General features: G+C 41.8%; 1 protein-coding gene across 1 annotated transcript in view; it reads right to left on the reverse strand.

Annotated features, from left to right (window-relative positions):
* The window catches only part of syne2a (spectrin repeat containing, nuclear envelope 2a), a 104,917-nt gene that overhangs the window by 22,007 nt on the left and 57,383 nt on the right, over window positions 1-25,527 (reverse strand). Inside the window, exons 65-92 of the mRNA XM_069685177.1 lie at window positions 25,194-25,297; window positions 24,948-25,095; window positions 24,504-24,590; window positions 23,625-23,780; window positions 23,307-23,507; window positions 22,586-22,675; window positions 21,706-21,891; window positions 21,214-21,384; window positions 20,939-21,070; window positions 19,428-19,627; window positions 18,753-18,885; window positions 18,270-18,452; window positions 17,538-17,687; window positions 16,783-16,959; window positions 16,148-16,303; window positions 15,908-16,063; window positions 15,612-15,782; window positions 15,126-15,259; window positions 14,704-14,893; window positions 12,339-12,521; window positions 12,049-12,162; window positions 10,514-10,668; window positions 10,023-10,170; window positions 8,837-8,925; window positions 6,614-6,845; window positions 6,294-6,491; window positions 3,909-4,025; window positions 2,035-2,190 (exon numbers count right to left, since the gene is read on the reverse strand). Of these exons, the coding sequence (XP_069541278.1) occupies window positions 2,035-2,190; window positions 3,909-4,025; window positions 6,294-6,491; window positions 6,614-6,845; window positions 8,837-8,925; window positions 10,023-10,170; window positions 10,514-10,668; window positions 12,049-12,162; window positions 12,339-12,521; window positions 14,704-14,893; window positions 15,126-15,259; window positions 15,612-15,782; window positions 15,908-16,063; window positions 16,148-16,303; window positions 16,783-16,959; window positions 17,538-17,687; window positions 18,270-18,452; window positions 18,753-18,885; window positions 19,428-19,627; window positions 20,939-21,070; window positions 21,214-21,384; window positions 21,706-21,891; window positions 22,586-22,675; window positions 23,307-23,507; window positions 23,625-23,780; window positions 24,504-24,590; window positions 24,948-25,095; window positions 25,194-25,297 (4,317 nt within the window). The remainder of the gene's footprint in view (window positions 1-2,034; window positions 2,191-3,908; window positions 4,026-6,293; window positions 6,492-6,613; window positions 6,846-8,836; window positions 8,926-10,022; window positions 10,171-10,513; window positions 10,669-12,048; window positions 12,163-12,338; window positions 12,522-14,703; window positions 14,894-15,125; window positions 15,260-15,611; window positions 15,783-15,907; window positions 16,064-16,147; window positions 16,304-16,782; window positions 16,960-17,537; window positions 17,688-18,269; window positions 18,453-18,752; window positions 18,886-19,427; window positions 19,628-20,938; window positions 21,071-21,213; window positions 21,385-21,705; window positions 21,892-22,585; window positions 22,676-23,306; window positions 23,508-23,624; window positions 23,781-24,503; window positions 24,591-24,947; window positions 25,096-25,193; window positions 25,298-25,527) is intronic.

Here is a 25,527-nt window from a genome sequence, read left to right on the forward strand (position 1 = left end):
TTCTTTCTTTGCCAGATTTATGATACACTTACTGGGAACAAGTACACACAACAAGGTGTAAACTGTTTAACATGTGCTGGACAAAACAGGTTAATTTATTATAACACTTCCTGGTATGTATCCTCCCAACTGTGACCTAATTCTGCTGCACAAACGTACATTTAGTAGATTTAAGCTCAGTGCACAGAGACAAACAGCATGTTTACAGTGCTGAAGAAAAGTTGTAGCATTAAACTACAGTTCAATACAACAACCTGCATGCTACAGAAGATGATAAAAACTATTTTCTTTATTACACTGATGCACTATTGCCATCTAATCTCCAGCATACTCAGCAATAAACCGAATAGAGAGAAATCCCCGGGGTATACCCAGAGGCAGTTTGATAAAATTAACAAGGTCCATTTTCCTAATGACAGCTTAATGCCATGAAAACACCCCATTACACGGCTGATGAGGAGGGGGCTGATGATCTTTTGGAGGTTACAGGGCTTAGCGAGCCCCCGGGGCACGTTTGAACCGGCTATATTTTACTCTTCAGTGGCATTTATTTGATTTAAATGAGCCCTGCTTTGGTTTTAATGCACTAACGCTGCTGGGTCTTTCTGGACTCTGGAGAATTTAGGGTGCATTGTGAGCCGCTGTCGCCCTGTGAGGACTTTGTGCTTCCCCTGGAACAATAGAGGCTGTCCCTTGAATCCCTTTGGCCCAGCCAGGCCATCTGCTCAGCGGACCCATTCCGGTGGCTTCCCCCACCTACAACCTGTTAACTATGCGGAGGAAACTGCCCCCCGGCCACGTCAGGAAATAATAAGAGGGATTAAAAATCTTGTGTGAAAGAAGTCTTTGCATTCTTAAATTACCTAATTTAAGATTTTTCTCCCAAAAACCAGTCAGCAAGAAATTTGTCATTAAAAAAATCAGTTTGGTGGTTGCTTAAGATTTACTTTACTGCATCAAACTGCTTAAATAAGGATGCTTCATGTAGGCTTTTATATGTTTTATTCTATGCACTCAGTGACTCTTCTTTCCTTGAAGACGTCCAGTTGTTTCGAGGAAATTATATGCGTCATGTTTCAGGTTTGTTTTCAGACAAACATGGGGAAAATTAAGTAGTAAGGACGAGCAGCTACTGTAACACACAAATAACAAAGAGACTGCTTTATACATTAAACCAAACAGCAACATAAAACCTGATTATTATAAAGACACACTGCTGTTGTTGCATCTGTGAATCCCACCTGCTCCTGCCAACACAGGAGCAGGTGGAAGCATCTCGGGGGCCCCAATTAGCATGAGTGCAAATGATGCCTTAACCCTAATAACGGACAGAAATGTCCAGAGCATGCCATAACCGCTGCTTTCTGTAGAACAAGAGTGCATTTGTGTTCAGGCCAAAAGACTTAACTGTAGGAATTTGAGCCTGTCTGTACAGCGGAGCGACTTTCACCGTTAATTAAGTAACAGAATTAACAGCCTGCTCCAGCTCCAGAGTTTCCGTTAGTCTGAGTCAGGAGCTAATTACAATCTGAAAAGCTGTCAAGTGACTATTTTAATACATTTGAATAAACTTCAGAAGCTTTCAGGTCTCATGGCACGCTAAAACAAGCAGTAAACACTCCAATTTAAAAAGCAAACTTGCATCCAACCTGAACTTAACCTTAAGTTTTGGCAATTTTGTAGTAAAAATGATACAAAAACAAACTAATTTGAGCTGTAGGAGGATAAGTTTACAAAAAGGTAAGATGTTGTAGTTTTCCCTCCATGAAGCTGCACATGGTGGCTCTTTTCTCAAACAAATGAGTGTGTGTATGTGCCTGTGTGTTGTGTGTGTGTGTGTGTTCAGCCCCAGTTGTGCGGAGGCTTTGTGCTGCTGGTCACCGCTGGGAGCAACTTTTCCCTCCTTCTCTCCCCCACACTCCTCCCTAATATCCTTCCTCTGCACCTGCACCCTCTACAATCTCTCACTTTCTCTGCGTCAAAGAAACTTCTACGACCTCTCTCTATAACTACGCATGCTTCTTCGAGTCTCACCTTCATGCACAGCTCTTCCCATTGACCGTGGAGTTGCTCCAGCTGCTGCTCCAACAGAGCCGAGTCACCGGCCGCGACGTACTGGGACAGGTCCGTCTTCATGGTGGCTAAGTCCCTCAATCCGCTGGCCAAACGCTGCAGAGAGAGCTCGGTCTCCTGCATAACACACACAGACACTTTAACACGCTTTCAGACAGCCATGTACAAGCTGCATGAACACGCTTCTCTCCCTCTATCTCGCTCTGACCGTCCAGATTAAAGGGCTGTGGACAGGACAGGGGGAGGGTAGAGGGGGGTAGAAAGGGGGAGGGGAGTGAAAGCATGGGGGTATTAAATAAGGGAAAGGGGGGTAAACTCAGAGGCGCTCTGGTGGGACGGGGGGCGGACGCTGATAAAGTTGAGAGCTGGGGGGAACTTTGGCCAGTTTTAAGACCAGCTGACTTTAGGTTTAATTCAGATTCATGCTGCTGATTTAGGGGACTTTGAAGGCAACTCAATGCCTTCATATGACACTAAGTGTACGATAATCTTCAGCGTGACAAGCATGACACTATTTTCTATTCATTTTTCATTTAAAATTTTAATCCAAAACCATGAAAAGTCTGATCAGGCTACGCAAATAACACTGTGAGCCACCCACCGTGCCGCTTTTCTACAAAATCAAGCATGAAAATTAAAAGTTAATTTGAGTCATTTTAAGGCTGTTGCAGGAAATGTATCCTTAATGTGCATCTTCAAAAACTTGTCCTGCAGGATGACTGGAAGCAGCTTTTAAGTCACAGGGACGTAACTAGGATTGAAGAAATATTAAGGGTCTTTTATTCTTCTCTGTTTTATTGACCTAAAATACGTTTTTTTAAGCCTTTTATTGGAGAGAGAGGACAGTGGATAGTGTCGGAAACAAGGGAAGAGAGAGTGGGGGTGACAATCAGCAAAGAGCCGAGGGTGGGAGTTGAAACTGGGGCGCTGCATCGAGGACTGTAGCCTCTGTACATGGGCTGCTGATTTAACAGCTGAGCTACACTGGTGCCCAGAAGTCTTATTTTAAAAAAGATAATAAATAGAAAACGCAGGAATCAGGCTGGAAAAAAAACACCTTATGTTTCTTTTCATTTCTATAAAAATATCCAGACAACAGCTTCAGAGTCCTCAGTGTCTACGACCATGCTCGCATGGAGAAATAAGGAACTGTAGGCTAATTACGTTTTCATTAGCAGGTGAGGTTGGTAACAACCAGTACAATAGAATCTTTACTGATTACACAGATTAGACTTCTCACATTATTTCGGATAATCCCTGTGCTCTGCTACGATACAAGGACAGCACTGTGTGCTTAAGTTTGTATTTGATCACTGGGGAGTGCACTGCTAGTGGCGCTCCGTTGGTACAAGAGGTACACCATATACATAGGCTACAGTCCTCGACGCACTGATTGCAGGTTCGACTCTCGGTCTGTGATCATTTGGTGCATGTCATCCCCCGTTCTCTCCTCCCCACATTTCCTGTCTCTCTTCAGCTGTTCTATCAAATTAAGCTACGTCTAGCCACCCCACAATGCCACAATATTGTCTTCTGTGTGTTGCATTGTTTTAACTTTGTGTTGTTTGTAACTTCTCTGTACCACTGAATCTGTATGAAATGTGCTTCATAAATAAATCTCCCACTGCCCGGCTTCAGTTTGGCACAGAGCACCAGAGCAACCGATCTTTGTTCAAGGACAGATCGATCCTCTCTGATGTCTTCTTAAGGGCCCAGTTTAAGTTGTTCAAGATGTCACCAGTTGATCTAAAGATGGCCGAAAAAGCTTTTCCTCCAGCCGTGAGCATGTAGTGGTTAGGAACAGGACTACTGTAGAGTGGTGGTTTTGTACTTACCTGAATGTGTTTCTCCTCCTCCGAGTCCTGTGGTCTGTCAGGCTGGTGGAGCCTGGTTTTCATGTCATCCAGATCCGACGTGATGCTGGTAATCTGGTCCTGACACTGAGACCACTTCTGAATGACATCAGAAAACACAGGAAGGAGACATCAGGAGTCAGTCTGACAAACATCTGACACGTTACGATCAGTAAATCACTAAATTATACGGAATGAAAAAGGGACAACATAAATCATGGCAGTGGTCATTTGTTTCTTTGAAAATACTTAGAAAAGTTTATATAGTGATTTTGTCTTTGATGCCTTTGCTGTAATAATGTGTTTAAAACCATGTAAAGGCAGAATTGTGCAATGCAATCTCTGCAATATTCCCAGAATCATAAATCTTTCAGATGGTTCAAAGAATTCTTTGTGAAACTAAATCATTCATGTTTAAAGATCCCAGGCTAACTGTCTGCTTTAACGTTTTACTCACTGAAATACGGCAACAAGCTTAAAAAGCAGCTTTAAGAGGAGGAAAACCGCAGCAAGAACACTTTCCTGTTCATTTTATTTACTGTTAGCTGATGATCTCCTGCTGTCAGCTCTACTCTGTGCATTAATGCGACCCCATGTGTGATCTTTGACATGCTCCGAGGGATTTCCCTTCCCCCGGGTGGATCCTGTTTAGCTGAAAAGGGTTAACACAACTTTCCCTGACCTTTCTGGGCCCGGGCACCAAAAACATACAGAGGCTGTAACTGTTGTCATTATTGACAGCATGTCATTCAATGGAGTAACCAATTAGATTGTGTAACGACATTTAAGCCTGACTAAAGCCAGGAAAAACTCAGAACAGTGGCATGCTTTGCTTCCACGTTACAGTACACATTTTCGGTATGTGTGTAAACCAATGACTGTATATATAGATGGACGATGCGTCTCCATCTGCTCTCATTGTACGGAATTGATGCCAAAACAGCCCCAGTGACGGGCGCTGCCATCTTGTGATGGTGATGTCATTTGAGGCCAGAGCTGCGCAGCAGAGATCGGCGGGTGGAGCTGCCGTAGCCACTTCTGCTAACCAAAACACACACTTAACTAACCGAAAAAACAGCAAAGATCCCGCACGCCGGCGTATTTAACAGCAGAACAGCTTCTTGTGTTGGTCTGAGGTTAACGTTCACAGATATGTAAACTTCAATGACCGTAGTGATTGTTTTAGTTACGTCTCCTCTCTCTGTTCCTCCTCTACTCTGCTAATCCGGAACAGATCAGCTGCAGGAGCCTGATTTGTCAACAGAGCTGTCAATCATCCTTTTTACAGCATCAAATAACTAATTAAAAATTAACTTGTCAGAAAAATGAACACTTGGACGTAAATCATCATGATAAGAACTAACTATAATGACAGAAACCATGTTTGAGAAAAATGTATTTGACGTGTATTTTGATTTTATAGTTTGACTCATGTCCCATCTGTTAACATGGAGGAGGCGGGCTTTATGACCTATACTGCAGCCAGTCAGCAGGGGGCGATAGAGAGGGTTTGGCTTCACTTTAAGGGAGCTGTCATGTCGTCCATCTTTTTATACAGTCTGTGCTGTAAACAAGTGGATGTTAATTTGACTTTATTGTTATAGTATGGAATTAGACTCTCGGTATGTCCATGCTTTAATGTACCATATATTTATGCCCTGCTCTGCACATGGATGAAAGGGACAGATGCTGGTAAGCAGCCGTCTCTAGCTGCAGATCATGGACAGATTTGAGCTTCTCTTTGATCCCTCTTGGCTGGAGGTCTGTGCCAGGGCAATAAACCAGATCCTGTGTGCGTGTGTGTATCTGTGTGTGTGTGTGTTGGGGGATGATCAGCTCCTGGATATGGGTCACGCAAAGCTGACACCTCCTACTTCATTGTTAATACTGTGACACATGCTCGTCTTTTGGATTTTGCCAGTTCAAAGGCTGCAAATTGCGAGATAAAATCTGCAAGTTTCACTGAATTCTGCTGCCTGTTGAGGACTTGACTCATTATATATCACTATATCTGCAGCGAAAAGGAGTTACTTTTTCCATCCAGTATTAAAAAAGAACTTCTAATAAAAGTGGACTCGATGGATATATTAGGAAAATCAAAACTGTCCCTTAGCTGTGCTTAAAAGTTTGTATGAATGTTTCCTTGATCGTGTTTAAAGAAACTTTATTTGATATTTATTTGTTTTCATTGTTTTTATTTTATTTTGAAAAGCTCGAAACGTGACATTTAGATTTTATAGATTTTGAATACAGTATGTCAAATGTAAATTTAAAAAAAGGATTTTATTGTGAAATATAAAAACATCTAGTGACAGATTAAACATTTTAAAATTAAGATAATAAATATGCAGTAGTCTGAGTTATTACCTGATCTGTCGTGTCGACCAGCTCTCGTCTCCTCTGCAGCAGTGAGCCGGTACGTTCCCAGGCCTCCTGTAACGCCTGCAGCTCTGACTGCAGTCGGCTCTGACACTCCAGCCCTGTCATGGTGTCACATAAATGACCACCAGCCTCCATCGTCTGCGTGTACACCGCGGAGTGCAGGTCCAGAGCCTCTTCAACACACTTGGAAAGAAGAGACAGTTTATTGTTCCGCATTTTTAATCAACTAAAACATTCAATTTTACTTTACTTCAATGACTACAAAATAAGTGGATATTTGTGAAGACACTTCCAAAGATACTGACTTGGTAATTATCCACACAGCTGCGTAGATGATGGACTGAGCATAGAGTAGGTCCAGCAGGGGGCAGCAAAGGGTCGACGTCCTTCAACAGCTTCCACAAAAGCTTCAAGCCACTAATGTAAATTCTTGACTGGCGCACGTGATCTTTTATGGAGGTCCTGCGCTGGTTAGCCAGAGTCACGGTGCTGAACCAGCTCTCCCTCGTACGGGTCACCTCCGCCATGAGTTCAGGTCTGTGTGAGGAACATCACAAGAGGTTTCATTTAATTATATTAGGAGAAAACAATAGTTGAATAGCTGAAAATGTTAACATCTACTTTCAAACATGTAGGCCAAAAAAAATAACTCAACCTGGTGACTAAGTGCTCTTTTATTAGCGCACTTTTAGTGGCCAATAAAGTGTATTCAGCTACTCATTCAGGGTTAATATCCCACATTATGATTTAAATACAGAATGTGGGATGAGTGGAAACATTTTGTGATCTCAGCGGGCATATTAGGTTTATATAATGTTCTTTCTTTCACGAAAGAAAAAAAAATCTACCCATAAATTACAAAAAGGTCTGTCAGAGGCAATTTCTAAATCAACATAAAGTCAGCAGGATTTTAAGACCGTCATAAAGCCTGAAGTAGCAACTCCAGCAGGGGTAAGAAAAGAAACTTTCCCTCACTCTTTTAAGAGCTTTCCGAGCGTTCCAAAGAGCGAGCAAAAAAAAAAGATTTAAGGAAGTATCAGGGAAAGAGACATCCAGCTGTGCCAGAGCAGGAAACACCTGCACACGCCGAAGTTTGCTGTTTGTCTGTGCGCAACCGTATGTGAGCAACTGGAAAAGCTCAAGTCTAATTACTTTATCAGGAGACAACTGATCTGTGATTACTTCAACAGTTACTCTTCCGCAAAGAACCCAGACAGAGCGGAATGTTTTTATATATATATTTAAAACTTTAGTGCCAGTTTGATTCCTGCCAGTTTCCGTCAAAGAACCAAAGAATTTGTTGATAGTTAAAAGTATTTAGGTGCGACATCCCACCCTATCGCATGATATAGGATTTTTGCCGATATCCAATATGCCGATATTTTCCAACCCTTTTTGCCGATTTTGATACAGATATATTAGGCACATGTTTTTTCCACGTAATTGCAGAGAACATCAAGTCTCCCCTGTAGTTGATATCATGCCTACTCTTATTGTAGTGGTCAAAAACTGCCATAAAGCAGACATCTTGCACCCTTTTTCACACTTGTCGGGTGTCAAGAGGTGTTGTTCAAAAGGTCACTCATGTTTCTGAGCGCTCCTGAATGCAGCATCCCCCCTGAAACACGGCAGTAAGGGAGACATGCCCGGACTAGTTTACTGGACCTGCTACGGAGACATCAGTGATCGCCGACGGACTCATTCTATCGTGTGAGCGTCCATGAATATGTAAGTTAGTTTTGCACTGATGTTTATGTAGCGCTCTGTTAGCGGAGGTTTTGGCCGCGAGTGTATTTTCTGTTTGAAGTTGTTAAGTCAATGTCCTCAGCGCAAAAACGCACTTGGAGTCAGCTTTTTCTTGTCGCTGCACTCACAGAGCTCTCAGTTGAAAATAGTTCAACTTTAGGAACGACTGTGCTTGTCAATGTCCCTTCTCCCTCATTGACCAATAAAAAGTCAAGAAGGGGCAGAACTTCAGATATCATTTATGTCAACAACAATGGCAGAGGAGAAGATGATCCTCTCGTTTTTTCAATAATTTCCAGGTGTAGAGCGGCTGCTGGTGCCAGGACACGATTCCTTTTCATTGTTTTAATGTTTTCTTTGTAAAATTTCCCTGAATAAAAGCAAATATTGAGCATACAGAGCGATTTAAAACAGACTTAAAGGGATAGTTTGGATTTTTTGGACGCCAAGTTGCTAGTAGTGTAGCTTGCCTGTCAGTAGCAAAAACAAGCGCTTTTAGTGGCTGTATATTGGCGTATGCCCGGTGCCCGGTTTAATTACATTGTATCTCATTTGGCGGCTGCCAGCTGGTGCTCCCTCCCTGAATACTGGATCGATTTCAATAATTGTTGTCTCCACTTGTCACTTACACACAAATAAATGGGAAAATAGGGTCTAGGTTGAAAAATCCTTTAAAGTTATCCTTTAAATTAGGAATGCAGTATTTTAGACTCTTGAAGTTTACACATTTGAAAGGTTTGAAATGTTAAACTGGCATCCTCCGAGAGTTTTCCATGACTAACCTTTCCTCTCCCTTTTCCATGGACTCGACTGCATGACAGAGAAGACGATGCAGGAGCTGGTGTCCAACATTCATTTCGGTCTCAAGCCTCTGTGGGAGAGAGAACAGAAGCACGGCACTTTAAACCACACCATCAGTAGACAAACACATGATTTAAAGAACGAACCGTTTTCCTCAAAATATCAGTCACTACTTTAAACAATTAGAACTCAAGCGTCCTCGTGTCTTGCTATAATCACAGTGATATATTAAACAATCCCTTGTGCCGATGAGCTCATTGATTCAGCTACCTGAAGCCCTAATCACCAAATATTTCTTTGTCCACATGTCGCCAACTATTAACATCGGACCAGTATATAGCTGAGTTGTTTATTAGACTAATCTGGAGATGTGGGGGAGGGGAAGCCTTTAAAGGGATAGTTCGGACGTTTCAAATATAATATATGTATATATATATATATAAACAAACATTTCAGTTCAAGTGTACGCTGTATTGTAGTTTTTTGTCACCGCTTCACCTTGGTGTCACACAGCCCTTTCCCTCGGCACCAGAGTTTACGCTAGACTTTTTTTTTTACCGCCAATTTGGGCGTTAATATTCCAGAATTCCAGACACATGCTTTGAATAGCCATATATGCCTTATTAATTAATACGTTTGACATGAATCATTTCATTAGACATCATCCCAAGTGTGTTTCTTTGCATGTCATTAATGTTGAATAAAATAACTTTAAAATAAGCTACATGAAGAAGCCAATATAGGTAGCCTTGTCGGTCCAAATTTGCGTTGGTCAAATTACTGTTTAAGTCAGTTTGCGGTTTCATTGAACAGAACTGCTCCGCTGCTTTTGCAAAGTGAAAGCTATCCAATCCATTGGACAACTGTCTAATTGTAAACCCTTTTCCTGAGTGAGGCGGCTTCTCAGGGCTGTTTTTATCCATTTGCAGAGCGAGAATCCACGCTCTGCAGCCTCACTCGACACGGGTATTGTGCTGGTAATCTGCAAATAAGTGGTCACACTGTGCCGTGGTCCGTCTCCTCCTGTCTTACGTACACAAGCTCACCAAACCATCCCTTAAACAACCAACAATTTAATTGAAGTAAAAAAACATTATGACATTGATCCCACTTGTTCAGAAACACATCTAATTAATGTCTCTTAAATGAAATGAAAGTTTACTGTACCTGATGGTCAGTCAGCATTTCTTGGAGGCTGGAGTAACTTTGAGATCTTTTGGACATCAGTCCCTCCTCAAGCTTTTTCTGGATGGACGTCAGGTTCTCACACTTCTCCTGAAAGCTCAGGGAACGCTGATGCTCAGCCTGCAGCTCTCTGTAAAAAAACATGTAACACCAAAACATGTTTAATTACACTACAACTGCATTCCCTCTGGAATAAGGCAACATCTGTCATTATTAAAGGCTGCTTTCGAAAACCAAACCACACATTGCTTTATAATGTTACAGTTAATACTCTTATATTATTAGTAACAAAACAACAAATTATTTGATTAAGTTCTGCACAAAACCAGAAAAACATGTTTTGAAGGATTCCTAAAAAGAAATATCGGCAGCAGCTTTTTTTTTTAAGTAAAGTTAAATAAGAAAAACACAGAAACACGACCGCACACTCTTTGGATAATTACTTGTGCACTTTTTAAGCTGAACTTTCTCACCTGTTCATGCCCAGCGTGTGAGTCATGCTTTCAACCCATTGCCTGCTGAGCATGTGAACTCTCTCTGTCTCGTTGTTGTTCAGGCTCACGCAGCCACTCATCTCCCTGACGTCAACCAGTGACGCAGACAGGTCGCTGAGCTCCAGGAGAACCTGCTACACAGTTGAGAAATAAACATGTTCAGATCATTACAAAGAAAAGGCTTGCATGATCACAATGTACCACCTCAGCTCTGACACAAAGACATGTCAGTTGGACTTTCTGAGTCTCAGTGTTGTCAAAAAAAGTTCATTTTGATGGATTTTGTCGCTCATTTTATCATTCTTCTTCTTACTTCTACTTTGGGAATAATAATGCTCTCCGCTTTGGAACTACATTTCCCATGATGCTGGGGGAAGGGGGGATGTAAACAGGAAGTAGAATGTTACCATAAAGCCAGTCCAATCAGACAACTCATGTTTCTAACAGCTTGAAATGTTTATTGGAGCAGAAATAACTTTTGGTGTTGAGACTCCGACCTCGTCACTTCTCGCAGATTTATCTTAAATGCAGAACTTTAAAGAGTGATGAGATAATATCATAAACCCTCCTAGTCGAGCCTGCAGGTGGATGCTGGGGTGGTGGTGGGGCTGAAGGCATGAGAGCAGTACTGGTGCAGTGCAGCAGTGGCGATGACAGAGCAGAGGGAGAGACTGGGAATCTTGCAGCTTAAGTAGACCAAGTGTGACGAGTTGTCTGCCTGAGCTAGCTCGCACTAGCTTCATTTGGTCAAAATTAAAACTCTTCTAGATTAGCTTTTAGCATTTCCTGTTTCCAGTGTATCCATGTATGTGCAGAGGACTACCTTAGGATCATTTTGGTACTGAAGAAAAATTTATAATCTGATGATTTTAAGGGAAATGCTGGAGTTTAAGGGCACCTTTTTTCTACATTTCTTTTTGATTGATTGATGATTTGTATCAGGAAGTGTGAATTATGCTAAAACAATCTGTGCATCAGGTCTTCGGTAGAATTCGGTTTATAAAACAAACTTTTACCACATTTTTTTTCATCTATAAAGTGGGCTGCGTCCTATATATCGGTGCTATAATTTAGCTAAAGCTTCGTCATGGACATGCGCAGTCATGACCGTCATCGCAGCCGCCGCCCTCACACAATCAACCTTACTGCAGGCTTGCAGTTACAGCACCAGTTGCTAGCAGGATTGCAAACATGACATGGTGAAAACAGATGGTAGACTGTAATTTGTGTGTTTTAGATCTGTTAAATAAATAATAAATAAATCAATAAATAAATTGAAATAGTGTCGAAATAACTTAAATGAATGTTTTTTTTTATTAATAAATTGCTGGAGAAAACATTTTTTCCCCCTCTGGCACACCCCCATGTTTATTTTTAGGTTGAGTTGTATGCTGTATGCTAAGTTTTTGTCCCTCTGCATCCACTTTCAACTCTCCTTTACAGTCGGAAAAACCTGCATAAAAGCAAAGTACAGGAAAGATATTATATTGGGAATAATAGGGACTCTGACCAACCTTCACAGAGTCTGTGTCATTCCAGTTGGCCTGAAGTTTATGCTGAATTTTCTGTGTCTGCATTTCAACGGCCTCCAGTCGAGCATGAAATAGTTTTTGTTGCTCCAAATCCTCCTGCACACACAGAGAGAAACGTGATGTTACTTTACAAGGATTTTTAAAATATGAACATGAAGAAACAGCGAGACATGAGACATGTCTTCATGAGACATTTCTTAAATTCAGTCTTGAGAAAGATTCTTACAGAGTCACATATAAAAAAACAATAAGGGTAATTTTTGTTTCCTCACCTGAAGATGTTTCAGTTTTCTGGACATGCCCTGGGTCAGCAGCAGGACGTCCCGTGACAGCAGTCTGGTCTCTGATTGGATCAAATTTGCAGCCAGTGGTTGAAGCCGTCCAGCTAGAGGCTTTGACGCTGCAAGAACATCTCCCACGCTGCTCTGCAAATCCTCCACAGCTTTCTGCAAATGCTGGCATTCATGAGTGAGAGAAATAACATGATGTGAGACAGAGGAATAGTATTGGAATAAGAAGTGACTCTCTGTTTTTACTTCTACTGTATTTAGAATTGGCTGCTTTCTATTATGAAACAGTTAATTAATTCAGAAATGCGCCAAAACCAAAGATCATAATATTGAGCCCAGAACGTGCAGGACTACACAGCATCTGGACTACACAGGTACAAGTGCTGCTGAAGGGAGCAGGAGGCTGATATTTCTGCCCATGAGAGCATGCAGTCTGTTCCTGTCTGAGAGCAGGAGACCAGTCATTGAGCAAATTAAATAGTGAATGTAAACGAGTCTGAATCGGCACAGCAAGGACGAGTCAGGCAGTGCATTTTATGATAAGAAAAAACAAGCAGTCTCATAAGCATGTTATCAAACTGCTTCTGTTTGTGGCCTTTGAGATGTCAAGAAACTAACATCCAACATTATTAGATGTTTGTAACCCCTACATTCACAAATCAATGTTTCTGACATGCATGAACAAAGATATGACCCATTTAAGTGAAAATTATATTACATGAGGAACATTTTGTTTTACTTTTGTGCCACACGTAGTGCCAGATTAATACAATTTATTGATGCAATTAAGCAACATGGAATCAAACATCAGCACATTTTTGAAAACACTATCCACGGTTAACGACTCCTGTGTAGATTAGTTTCTGTAGTTTTCCATTTTTATACAGCTCCAGAAAAAAATAGAAGACCACTCCAAATGTTCCTTAAATCAGCATCTCACTCTGCATGTCATGGCCGGCCTAACCCAGATATGCCCAAGCTGCCTAACGTCACCCCACAACACTGTGACAGACTGGTGCAGAGCATGCCAAGATGCATGAAAGCTGTAATTAAAAATCAGGTTTTCTTCCTGAGTTAAAACATTAATATTCTGTTCTTTAAACATGAACATGAACTTGTTTTCTTTGATTATTCAACATCTGAAAATCATCTTTTTTTTCATCTCTTTGTTCTCTTAACTAGTCGTCATTTTCTGCAAATAAAAGACCTCAATGAGAACATTTCATTTGGAAGTAGAGAGAAATGTTGTTAACAATAAAACAAAAGTTCATTTTACACAAACACAAACCTTATAAATAGAAGAACCAGAGAAAAACAGATTTTTGCAGTGGACCCTTTACTTTTTCCAGAGCTGTATAAGGCTTTCGTTAGGGTCCTCAGTGAAGGCGGCAAAAGTTATTTTCACACAAACAAAACAACTAAAAATAGGAATTTTAAAAGTGAACAAGAACTAGTTTATTGAAATTGACTGTTTGCTGTTAATTTCCCTAACTACACATCTTTATGCAATCTGAAATAAAAATGTTTAGTGCATATGTGTTTATGTAATTCTCCCCTGGAAAAAGCAACTGTCAGTCAAAGCTGGTGTTCTCTATAATCAATAGAAGATATAATATTTGAAAATGGCGCCATAGCTGTGGAGAAAGTTGTACAAACAGCTCGTGGTTTCGCCCATTCCTACAACACCCAGCATGCATTGTGCCCCTCCCTCTGAAAAGGATCGGCCCAGCGAGAGACGCTGGAGTGAAATACTACCGTTTTCCAGTCAAGGACATTGATCGCTGCAGGCAATGGCTCAGAGCGGTACAGAATCTGAAATACGACGAGAACATACCGGTGGATCGTCTAAAAAATCTTCAGGTCTACATTTCAAACCTGACGATTTTGAACGAGACATGACATCGGAGGCGAGCGTCCTAGATTGAGGAAGTGTAGTTAAGCGAGCTCCCTGGCCTCCGCCAGATGACGCCTTTTACGTAGCCTGGCGGAGGTTTTCCAGGGCCCATTGGAGAAGCGGATAGCGTCCTCCAAAGGCACAGAGCCAAACTGCATTTTTTTCCTACCATAACGGCATTAGCTCCCCATGATAGCACGATAGGACTGAGGTTGAAAATCAGTGAACTGGCCCTTTAAATTGTCAAATATCTGAATTGTCACTGGTATCAAAATTAGTTGGGTCTTATCTCCTCCTAGCATGGGATTAGTGTAGCATGACATCAGGGACATTATACTGGTACTATCAGCTGGATGATATAAAATCAGTTAAAATCAACACTCACTGCATTTTGGTGAACAAACCTACATTAGACTGCATATTCAAACTCTCCTGAAAGCACCCTGAGCTCACCTCCACTGAGCGAGCCTCGGCCTCTTTGTCCTGTTGAGGTGAAGATGTGGAAATCTCCTCAGACTGATGTCTCAGTTTCTGCAGGTGCAGGGAGCAGCGATCAGAGAGGCTGGTGTACTCCTGCCAGAGGGAAAGTGTCTCTGCTGTCTTTGTGTGCTCGTCTTTGAGCTCCTGCAACACGTCCTTCCACCTGACATGAACAAAATATATCAGTGCACCACAACTATACACTGTCTATATGCATACAGCAAGATAAGCTATAATTGTGTCAATACGCTGTGGTAGATCGATGATATTTGTGCAATTTGAACACACAATTCATATAGATAATCCGTTGGGTTTTTAACTGTCTTGGCTAAAGCTTAAAAAGTAGGATGCTTTTTTTAAGTTTAAGAGGAACATTTTACTTTAAGGCCACTCACCGTTTCCTCTCTCCTCCCATTTGATCCTCCAGAGCCTGTGCTGTTCCATGATGAAGACTCTTCAGGAGGCTCTGACAGGACTTGTCCAAAGAAGCCCAAATCTCTCCCTCTTTTCCGGCCTTTTCTTGGAGTTGCTGTGCGTAAAAGAAACCTTTTACACATTCGCTTCAGGGGTGCAATTACCCTCCTAAATCCTAGTGAATGTCGAGTACTGACAGCTTAACGTCCATGAATGCCCACACCTTTACTGAATCCATCAATACTGGATGGACAGGCTTTTAACTTCATACAGTCACAACTGGCTGTTTCAGAGAAACAAAAAAGCCTCTTTTGGCTTTCCAAACTGTAGCTTTAAGCTGTCAAGCCTTTCAGACTCCAATCCACTTGCTCGAGGCTTAAAGTGGCAAAATGTGTCTGAATTATTGTGATGATTATTATGATAAAATGTGGCCTTTATGTGACATGACAGCCGGTGCTTTTTCTCACCTGGAGGAGGTCCATGTCTGCTTCTGTCTGCTTTAGTGAGAACAGAGGAGCGCGCTGATGCTGCAGAGAACAGCGCAGCCTGGTGGTGTGCAGAGAAACCTCCCTCAGCGCTCTCTCAACACATGCCCACTCGTCCACAGTCTGCTGGAGAGCTGGTCTCAGGGCTTGCATCTGCAAAGTGAAGACAGGATGGTGTTTGTTCATGCAACATTTCTCACAGTGTGGATGATGTACTGTACTTTTATATGATCAGGTTCAAGCATGAGAACACTGGCAAAATATTCATTTCTGTTTACCTGTTGACTGAGATCCTCACAACCCTGACAAACTCTCTCTGTCTGTCTGGAGAAGGCGACATCACAAGGCTCATCCTCTTCCTTTTCCCTGTGCACCCGTCTCACTTTCAACTTCTGCAAAGCTGCAGCCACCTCCTTCGCTCTCGCCACAACAGCCTGGGAGAAAAAGTGTCAGATCAGAGGAAAGCAGCAGAGAGAGACAGTTCAAACACACGCCTGCTTGTTCTCCCGTCACTGTACCTCCGACTCCAGCAGAGCCGCACGAGCCAGAGTCAGACCTGCGGGCTGTTTCCACCGATTCAGCTGCTTTTTCTGTTGTTCTATCCAGCCGTGAAGACGCTGCAGCCGCCTCTCTCTGTCAGCACAAGTGTGGTGGATCTGTTCGGCTGCACCAATCTGAGGGGACGAAGCCAAACAGTGGTTAAATCATACATGAAACATGACGTCCTCATAGTCAATTTGGAGAGGCCGACAGCTTTTCCATTGTTGTTGGCTTAAACTGAAATATGTTTATGGTTTGAATAGTGGATTCCAATCATGATAAAAGCTATTTATTTGAGCTCTTTATGACCTCACATCAACAAAAAGACTTGGTTGTATAAGTCCAGATGCAAGCCATCCTACTTTACTGCTTTTCATATGTTAGATCAGCTCGCTTTCACAACATTTCATACACAATTTTTCCATATTAGCCAGTGAGCATCGCCCGTATTAGCCACATCTTTTTGTATACAAATGCTTTGCTAACTAAACACTTTAAAAATGTAAGACCAGAATCAAGAATCAAAAGACACAATCAGAATCAAAGACGGATAAAGTTGGATCGCTACATTTCCGATGCGGTTGTGGTGTTGTACTGTAGCTGTAGAACACACCTGACTCTCCAGCTCTCTTTGAACGTGCTGCCACTTCAGTTTGACGCCACCGAGGTTCTCTGCAAACATTGTACGTTTGGAGCGGAAAGTCTTGACGTCTCTGCCAACCACCGGAGGCCCGGACTGACAAAGGAAATCGAGAAGGAGCTGCCCGTTGGCCATGCCGGCCTTTAACTCCTGAGAGAGATTATAACATAGAAAGAGATCAATACAAACACTCATATGAAGAATGCATATGCATACTATGAAAAATTAGTACATATCATTAATCTCTGATTTTTTAGAGGTAATGAAATGGTTACGATATATACATGTTTTATTTCAGGTGTCTGGCTAGAAACATTTTTAGTGTACAGAGAAAATTTCATGCATTTTCTAATTGTTGATAAGCTCTGAAAATATTTAGTTGAGCTTTTACTGCATTAATAAATATTTATTTTTCATTCTTCTTTGCCAAATCTTTCAAAACTAATTCGACTCATTTTTAAAACAGTAATTTGTCAAAAAAAAGCTTTGTTTTCTTTTTTCTGCAGAATTTGATTGATTTATGTTTAATGCAAAAAGAATAGACATGCCAGAGTAAGGCTGAAACACAGAAGTATCTTATATGGATAAAGCGATAAATGCACATTCACTAAATGCCAAGCAAATGAATAATAAAATAAAATAAAAGCGCTGACATTGACCTAACCCTTTTTTAAACAGAGTTGCTCTTAAAGATAGAAACATTAAAAAGGCTGAGATAAATAGTGGACCTTGCAGTGCTGCAGGATTTCAGTGATTTGAGCAGCATCTTTGGCCTTGCGAACCCTTTCTGTCTCCTGGCTCAGCCGAGCTTCCTGCTTCTTCAGCCAGTCCTCCAGCTCACACAGCAGCTGCACCGGTGGCCATGCAGCCAGCAGCCGCTGAAGGACACAAGACAGAAGAGAACAAAGTCATTTGGATGTTTAATTTCTAACCTCGCTTCTTTTTCTAGTCATCCAGGAAACATAGGTTCTTTCACAGTCGGACTTTTGTTCTTCTCCAAATAAATGAATCTTTCTGTGGTTGATAAGATCTTTTCATCCTCTCCTGAGGGGATTACCAAAGTACATCAAAATGAACCTTCTGTATCACAAACCTGGCAGGTCAGGTGTAATCACTACAATGTCAAATATCTGCTTCCATTCACTGGTGAAAAATGGTGAGCAAAAATTAAAAGTGTCCTTCACCTCCCAGATTTCCTGTCTTCAATCACCACAAAGCTGACTTCAACAGCGTGTTCACTCCCCGTCAGGGGGAGGAGGGGATTTCTCAATGGCTCATTATTTTTGAAACAAACAGCACTTCAATGGAATTTCAATTTATCTTAATTTATTGGAGGACTGGAAATGATGTCCAAGGTTCATAGGACACTTACTATTCGTCTAACAGATACAGTACCTCTATCTGAAACTGTCTGTAACTTTGCTTCAGCTGCGGGTGGAAACTCTTGGTGAACACTTTACCTGCTGCAGCTTGTCTTGTATCTTGGACAGGTCAGAGGTCAGCTGGCTCCAGCTGACCTCCAGCTGAGTAAGCTGAGCTCTCAGCCCGGGACAGTCGGCCTCCCTCAGGTGGAGCAGCTGAGAGGCGTCTCTCGAAACAGACGCTCTCTTTACTGACACAGATTCGATCTCCGTGGAGAAGTCCTGCAGGATGAGGGCAGATCAGGTGTCAGAAAACGTTCTCCTTTCATGAGTACATTTTTATTTCAACCTGTGCTTTCCCTCAGCTTTACTTTATGTTATCTAGAGCTACGTGTTAAAGACCTAATCAAGCTTCTTTAAATTGTCTCTACTTTCTGATGTTTCGCCTGCAGATTGACTCAGCTTAACGGAAATCAAATCACCATAAAGCTGAGAAAACGTGTTTTTCTGGAGGTCATACTGCAGTAAGCAGTCGTCATGGTCAGTGTGGGATTCATTAATGTGCTTTAAAAACAAACTTACCAGCAGCTCGATCAGGTTGTTGTGAACACACTCCTGCTTCAGGTCGGAGGTGTCAGCCAGGTTTGACCAATTCTTCAGGCGCTTGTTGGCACCGACCAGCCAATCACTGACCGAGGCGAAGTCTGCCTGGAATCTGAGGGTGAGAGGAGAAAAACAGACGGCTCATCCAGTGCAGCAGAACATGACTGATGCTTAAAGAAGAGTGAGTTAAGGAGCCAGGCGTGGGTCCAATGTTACGGAATAAGACTGAGGATGATTGCAACAGATTAATCATCAGCTGCTGTAAAAGCGATTAATAAAGGATTGTTTAATCCCTCATTTCTCAGGTGGCACATTTCATGTTACAATGAAGTCTGAGTTTCGCTCAAATTTACAGAGTAAATCCCAGGGAACATCCTTGGGTACAATAAAAATCTAATGTAGTGGTATTTCCAAAAAGTTGTATGAAGCCTTCTGAGATTTCGCACTTTCCGCTGCAGCCTCCGTCATTCTCCAAAAGAGGGGGAACATTTAAATACCAAGGAATATTTAGGGGGAAAAAAGGTGCCAATTCCCTCCTCACATATTTACACAAGGTGTCCAAGTCATTCAAGGCCTGAAAATATGCCTGTTGTATATTCATCAAAGAGTTGTGGTTGCTGCAATAATTAAAAGAAAGGGGTTAAACATTCCCACCTGGCCCGGCTGTCCTGGATGTCTCTGCAGCGTTGAATCTCCTGCTCTGTCCACCTGTAGGCGCTCTGCCATCGCAGCTCCAGGGCGCCTCCTGTGTGACCGACTGTGGCAGCGAGCGCTGGCTCCTTCTGCAGCAGCTTCCCCTGATCCAGGAGCAGTCCTAAAGCGGATCTGCTCTCATCCAGCTGGACCAGCGTTTGCTGAGAGAACGGGAGAACAGGTAGTGCTTATGATGAGTTTACATCAAAGTCTGTGAGATTCTCTTGATAAGATAAATCCACATGAACGTTTGAATCAGGCAGTAGAGAACAACTGTGATTTAAAGGAAAGCAATTATGCACTAAGGAGCATGAGTCTGCGTAATTTCCTCAGAAAAAACACACAAAAATATATCACTGATTCATGCTCTCCAAATAACTCTGCTACAGCAACAGGTCTTTTTTTGCTCCTGGAGAAAGCGCAGAGAACTGGTGTCAGGAATACACAAAAATATAGTTGATAATTAGGAAGGATTGTGATATAACAAATAACCTATTCTTCACCTATGCTGCACCTTTAAATATGAACTCTTCACAGGGTATTTACAGAACAAGTCCCATTAGCCAACAAGCAGCTATAAGCCACAATGTGAAAGGTAAGCAGAGTGTATATATTTATTATTAATATTATTACTGCATTTTATTGTCTTTTTGTCTTGGCTTTTTTTATCCATCACTTGTTTTACCCTGTCCTTTACTTTGAGCTGTTGTAACAAGTTAATTTCCCCCAATGGGGGATCAATAAAGTCAATCTTATCTTATCTTATCTTCAAAATAAATGGACCTAAAGTTGAAAACTATTTATCTACTTTCTTTGCCATAACAAGTAATAAACCAAGGTATTTATTGTTTGTCTATAATTAAATCAAAAAGGAATACTGCATAACGAGTTTATTCCACTATAATTGAAATGTATAAACATTATACTGTAAAGGCAGGAGCTATTTGAAGCCATGTATTGACAAAACATTCTGTGAGACCCGCGAACCTCCTGTGACTATCCTATGTGGCCTACTTGCTGTTAAACTTGAAAAGCCCTGCCCTATGGCAAGAAGGTATAAAGCATAATGAATAAGGGGATTATAATACAGCAAGTCAACATATTATAATGCTCTCTAAATCTTGTTATAAACTGCTTTGACTGACTACAATGTCTTCTAATGAATAATAGACATAAACTTCACACAGACGTTCAGAACAAGCTCACCCGAGAGACATGAAGATACACACAAGGTCTCCTAAGCCACATGTTGAGATTTAAAAGACTTTGGTGCAAGTTAAAAATAAATAAATATAAGATTTAATATAACACAAAAATCCTACATATTGGCTCTAAACCTGTGAGGGGATATGTACAGGATCAGAGGAGGTACATAAAGCTGCAGAGATGGGGAAAGAACTCAAACTAAGTGGAAAAAATCCTGAGACAACAAACGTATTCAACACGTGTGTGTGCAGCGTGAGAGGGTTTACCTTGCAGACACCTTGTCGGTCCTCTGCTAACTTCTCATCCTCTCCCTCTGGTTCCTCACTGCTGATGAAGGCTTCAACATCATCCAGCACCCTGCCCAGTTGACCACAATTGTCCTCCCAGCGGCTCCACGTCTGCACAAAGTCAAACCCACATTTGGGACAATAACATTACATCTGTGAGCACAGGCATCACATAGAAGAAATACTTCCACAAGAAATCCCACTTTTGTTTATGTATGAATAGATATGGCCCTCAGCAAATGTGCTCTACAAACCTGGATCCTCCTTTGAGAAGCCACTTCCTGTTCCAGAGCCTGTTGCTGCAAAGCTTTGGCTCTGACTTCCAGCTCAACACGATCATCCTCCTGACACCCGAGCGCTTCTGGCTCACGTCGGAACAGATGCTGCACAAAAGCCAACTGAGATCTGAGGACCCGCAGGAGCTTCTGGATCACCAAGAGAGCGGAGTTGTGACAGAAAGGAAGTGAAATTATTGCAAAGTAAGACTTACAAATAACGCAAGAGACTCTGAGTGTGACTAAGGCCTATATGTCTGCGTCAAGAAAGAGAACAGCAGCAGTACACGAAAAAAAAACCCACATATAAACAGTGCGAAATTCTAATCATGAGTCCTTTCAGGTTGTTTAAGCAGCAGACATCTCTTTGAAAACCATCATGAAGCTTCTGCACACTCTTGGGATAGTGCCGAGCATAAATCTGGTCTTTCCCTGCCTGCTGAACAACTTGTTGAAAGCACAGTGAGATACCTTGTGTCTGCAGAGAACGGCTTGAAGTTGGCCGCGGTTATGAACCTGGCTCATCTGCCTCTCTGTGATGCATTCTTCACCCAGTTCCAGGAGGCGAGTCGTCCCCTGAAGCAAGGACCTGGAAGCCTGCTGTAGCTGGACTTTTTCCCCTGGACCCTCCCTCAGATGTCTGCCCAGCACACACTGCTGAGGGAGGCAGGAGAAGTTACGAGAAATACTATTAACTTTTGAAACATAACTTCGGCTTTGATATCAAGCTGCAAGAAGGATCATGATTTTCTGCTCTTTTCTATATTCTACATATTTTATTATTGTTTTTATTCTGGCTTTTATTGCTTTTTTTATTTATTTTGTTTTTTAAAGACTATTTGTTTCACCTTTATTCAACAGGACAGTGGATAGAGTCGGAAACATGGGAAGAGAGAGTGGGGATTACATGCAGCAAAGGGCTGAGGGTCGGGTGTGAACCCGGGTCCTCTGTGTGGAGCGCAAACCTTAACAGCTAAGAGAGCTAAACAAGCGCCCTTGCTGCTTACTTTTGAAATGTAAAATGCAGCACCGTGTGGTATCATTTAGTCCACATATTTATCAACATTATTAACTTTTGTATTTGTTGCATATCATGTATTGCAAGCCTCTGTGGTGCATCTTTTAAATTGATTTTAATGACGTTGTAATTTTTTTTTTTATCTGTCCAGGGACTACAAATGAAAAAAAGCCTCTCGGATAACTTAATGTTCCTTAATGAGCACTGTCCCTGTTCAATAAACTAATAAATAAATATATTTCTTTCCCTTGCACATCAGCCCTTTCTTGTAATGTGATATTGTTTATCTGAGTGTACACATGCACACACAAAATGCTGCAGAGCACTGGTTACCTCCAAACTGGGAGCGTCCTTTATGCTGGGGAATATCTCACTTGGTCCAAGTTCAGAGTCCTCCAACACACACAGCTGGTTGGATGAGAGCTTCAATGAGGAAGAAATACCATGTGTTATTTCAGGCCAGCGGTGGAAGAAGTACCACTACACCACAATGCGAAAAATACTCCACTGAAAGTCCTAAAAGCACAAGTTTTACTTTGGCAGAAGTAAAGAACAATCATATGTAAAAGACCAAAACTAAAGTAGTTACTGTGCAGCAGAAATGCTACCATATCTACTTCATGTTGTGATTTATTATTTAGTTGTAAATCCAGATGCATTGATGTGTACGCAGAATTGTAGCTGTGGAAGCTGCTCAAGAGGAGTTTTACATTTCTCTCACACTGCTCCTCTGTGCAGGCCCTCATACGGCCTCTGCCTGAAACGACTCAGTCAGCTCTGCTCCTTTAAGAAACCCCGCCCCCACAAGCCCGCTTTCTTCTGATTGGCCAGCTCTCCGAAGCCTGCTGAGACTGCACTTTGTGACGTCACAAACCGGCATAATACGCCCTCTTTAATGACTTTTTCTGCTTGTTTTTCACAGTACCACAGCAATGCATTCTATTTTATGAAGTGATTGTATGTTTGAAGAGAAAAACAGTCTTATATAAATGATGAATATCACTAGAGGATGTGAGAAATGGGGGTCTCTTTGTAACTGAGTTGTATTCCTAACCTGATGTGGGAATGTGATGTCCAGATGTTCACTGAGCTGACTGCGGGATGAAGTGAAGACCAGCTGGACTGTGTGTAGACAATCCTGCAGGGAGGTGAAACAGCGGAGAGCTTCTGGTTCTTCCCTCGAGAGCTCAGGTCTGCCGTCTGACTCTGCTTTACTCAGCAGCTCAGACACCGCTGCGAGCTCAGCTGATACACACTGCAGAAACCAAAGAGCGCTTTTAGAATGATAGAAAGGGTATAAAAGACATAAAACATGATAACTCTGTTGTTTATTGGTTAAACTGCATATGTGTGCTTTAGTAGCATTGTGCACCTCCTGCTGTAACAGCCTCAGTTGGGGATTGTCTTCATCAGAGCCACCAGGAGTCAACAGAAGGTCGGTCAGAGCGTCCAGAGAGAGGAGGACCCTCCGCACAGCATCGTGTAACTCCTTATTCACACCTGGATGTGAACCGTCTGCAGAGCTCACCTGGGAAAAGCAATGTTTGCCATGGTAAAGACATTTTATTTCTAGGAAACAGTATCTAAAAAAGGCTGAGCCCCACAAGCCCGCAAACACATACACCAAAACAATAAGGAGATTAATTCCAAATCTTTATTAGCAAAAATTAACACCGATCAGTCTATAGTTCGCCGAGGTGTGGCCTACAAAAAAAGCTATTTTTAATAGTTAAACAGACTTTTGATTATCAAGTAAGTGCTTTTTTAATGATTTTATTTAACATGTGCAAATCTAATCTTGACAATCTCAGTGCAGACAAAGCCTAGCACAACCCCGAACCCCAGGTTGGGAACCACTGAGATAGGGCACCTGAGGACAGACAGGAAATATGGGGAGAAGAGAGTGGGGAATAACATGCAGCAAAGGGCCGAGGGTGGGAGTGGAGCCCGCGGCCGTTGTGAGGACTGTATCCTCTGTATATGGGGTGCCTGCTCTGCCCACTGAGCTAAACCAGCACCCAAAAACATATGTTTTTCTAGCATGCTGTTTAGATCGCCTTCAAGAAAATACATGTTTGCAGTAAGTTTACAGTAAGATTGAATTTATTGTTACCAAGTTGATTTCACAGGGTTGGTTTATCTAAAAAGGTTTATATTTGAAAAGACTCAACAATCTCTGCGTTTGCAGAAAAGGCCTTTTCTATAGGAACGTACATTTACAGTCAAATTGAACCTTTACTTTCGTACTTACAATTTGTCTCAGCCTGTTGATGGACTCCTGTGTTCGCTGGAGAACGGCAGAGGCAGATCCGGTTGACACCAGCTCCTTTTCTGAAACCTAAACAAAAACATAATTTTCTCCTTAACTTCAAACAATAATATTAAGATATTGTAAATTATTCTCATCTCATCTTAAACTGGTGACACTCTTAAAGTGAAAGGAGCACAGAGGACAAAATCTCTTCCCTCTCCTTTACTACAGTACCTGATTACTCAGGTTTGGCCTACTGTTGCCCTGGAAACAGATGTGATGCTGGATTTAATTCCTTCTACTTCTTAGAAATAATTTTGCTTCAGTCTATTTTCGTCCCTCCTCACTCATCATCCACATCCTTTTTCCTCTAGTGCTCAGCTTTGAAAAAAAGAATCTGAACCACTGATCCTAAGATCGGACTGTTTTTCTGTGTTTTCCTACCTTTCCATGAGTCACTCCATCCTTTGAGCCGATCAGGGCTTCCTGCTCCTCCTTCACTTTTTTCAGAGTGGTCAGTTTTTGAGAGATCTGGGTGTAAAGCCGACTCCAGCTTTGCTGCTCTGTGTCCTCTTCTTCATGCCCAGCCAAGCTAGGGACCAAAGGGAACACACAGTATATCTGAGTCTATGCTATTTTGTGCCTGTGATTAAGTCGTTAATTCCTGTGGTCTGCCATTTTGTCTTTTACCTGACTGGCTCCTCAGAAGACTCCTGGGCTTGTTGGGATTCCTCCATCAACCCACTCTGACTGGTGCAGACTTCACTTTGCTCCTTCAACACAGTCGTAGATTCCTGGACATGGAAGAGAAAAAAATGAAGGGTCAAACAAATAAATGCTTTTGAATTTTGTTGCACTTTTACCATCAAATATTATTTCAGTTTTGCATAGAACAAATATTGCAAGACATTATTCATGCTCAGGGTTTTAATTAGTGTCAATTTAACACTTAACAAGTCACAAAATTTAACTTTTAGCCGGATGTCACTGAAGAGTTAATATTTCTACTTTTTAAAGTAGAAAT

This window comes from Semicossyphus pulcher, unplaced genomic scaffold, assembly GCF_022749685.1.
Source record: "Semicossyphus pulcher isolate SPU_LCO1_2020_fin unplaced genomic scaffold, fSemPul1.0.p SCAF_11, whole genome shotgun sequence".
Lineage (NCBI taxonomy): Eukaryota > Metazoa > Chordata > Actinopteri > Labriformes > Labridae > Semicossyphus > Semicossyphus pulcher.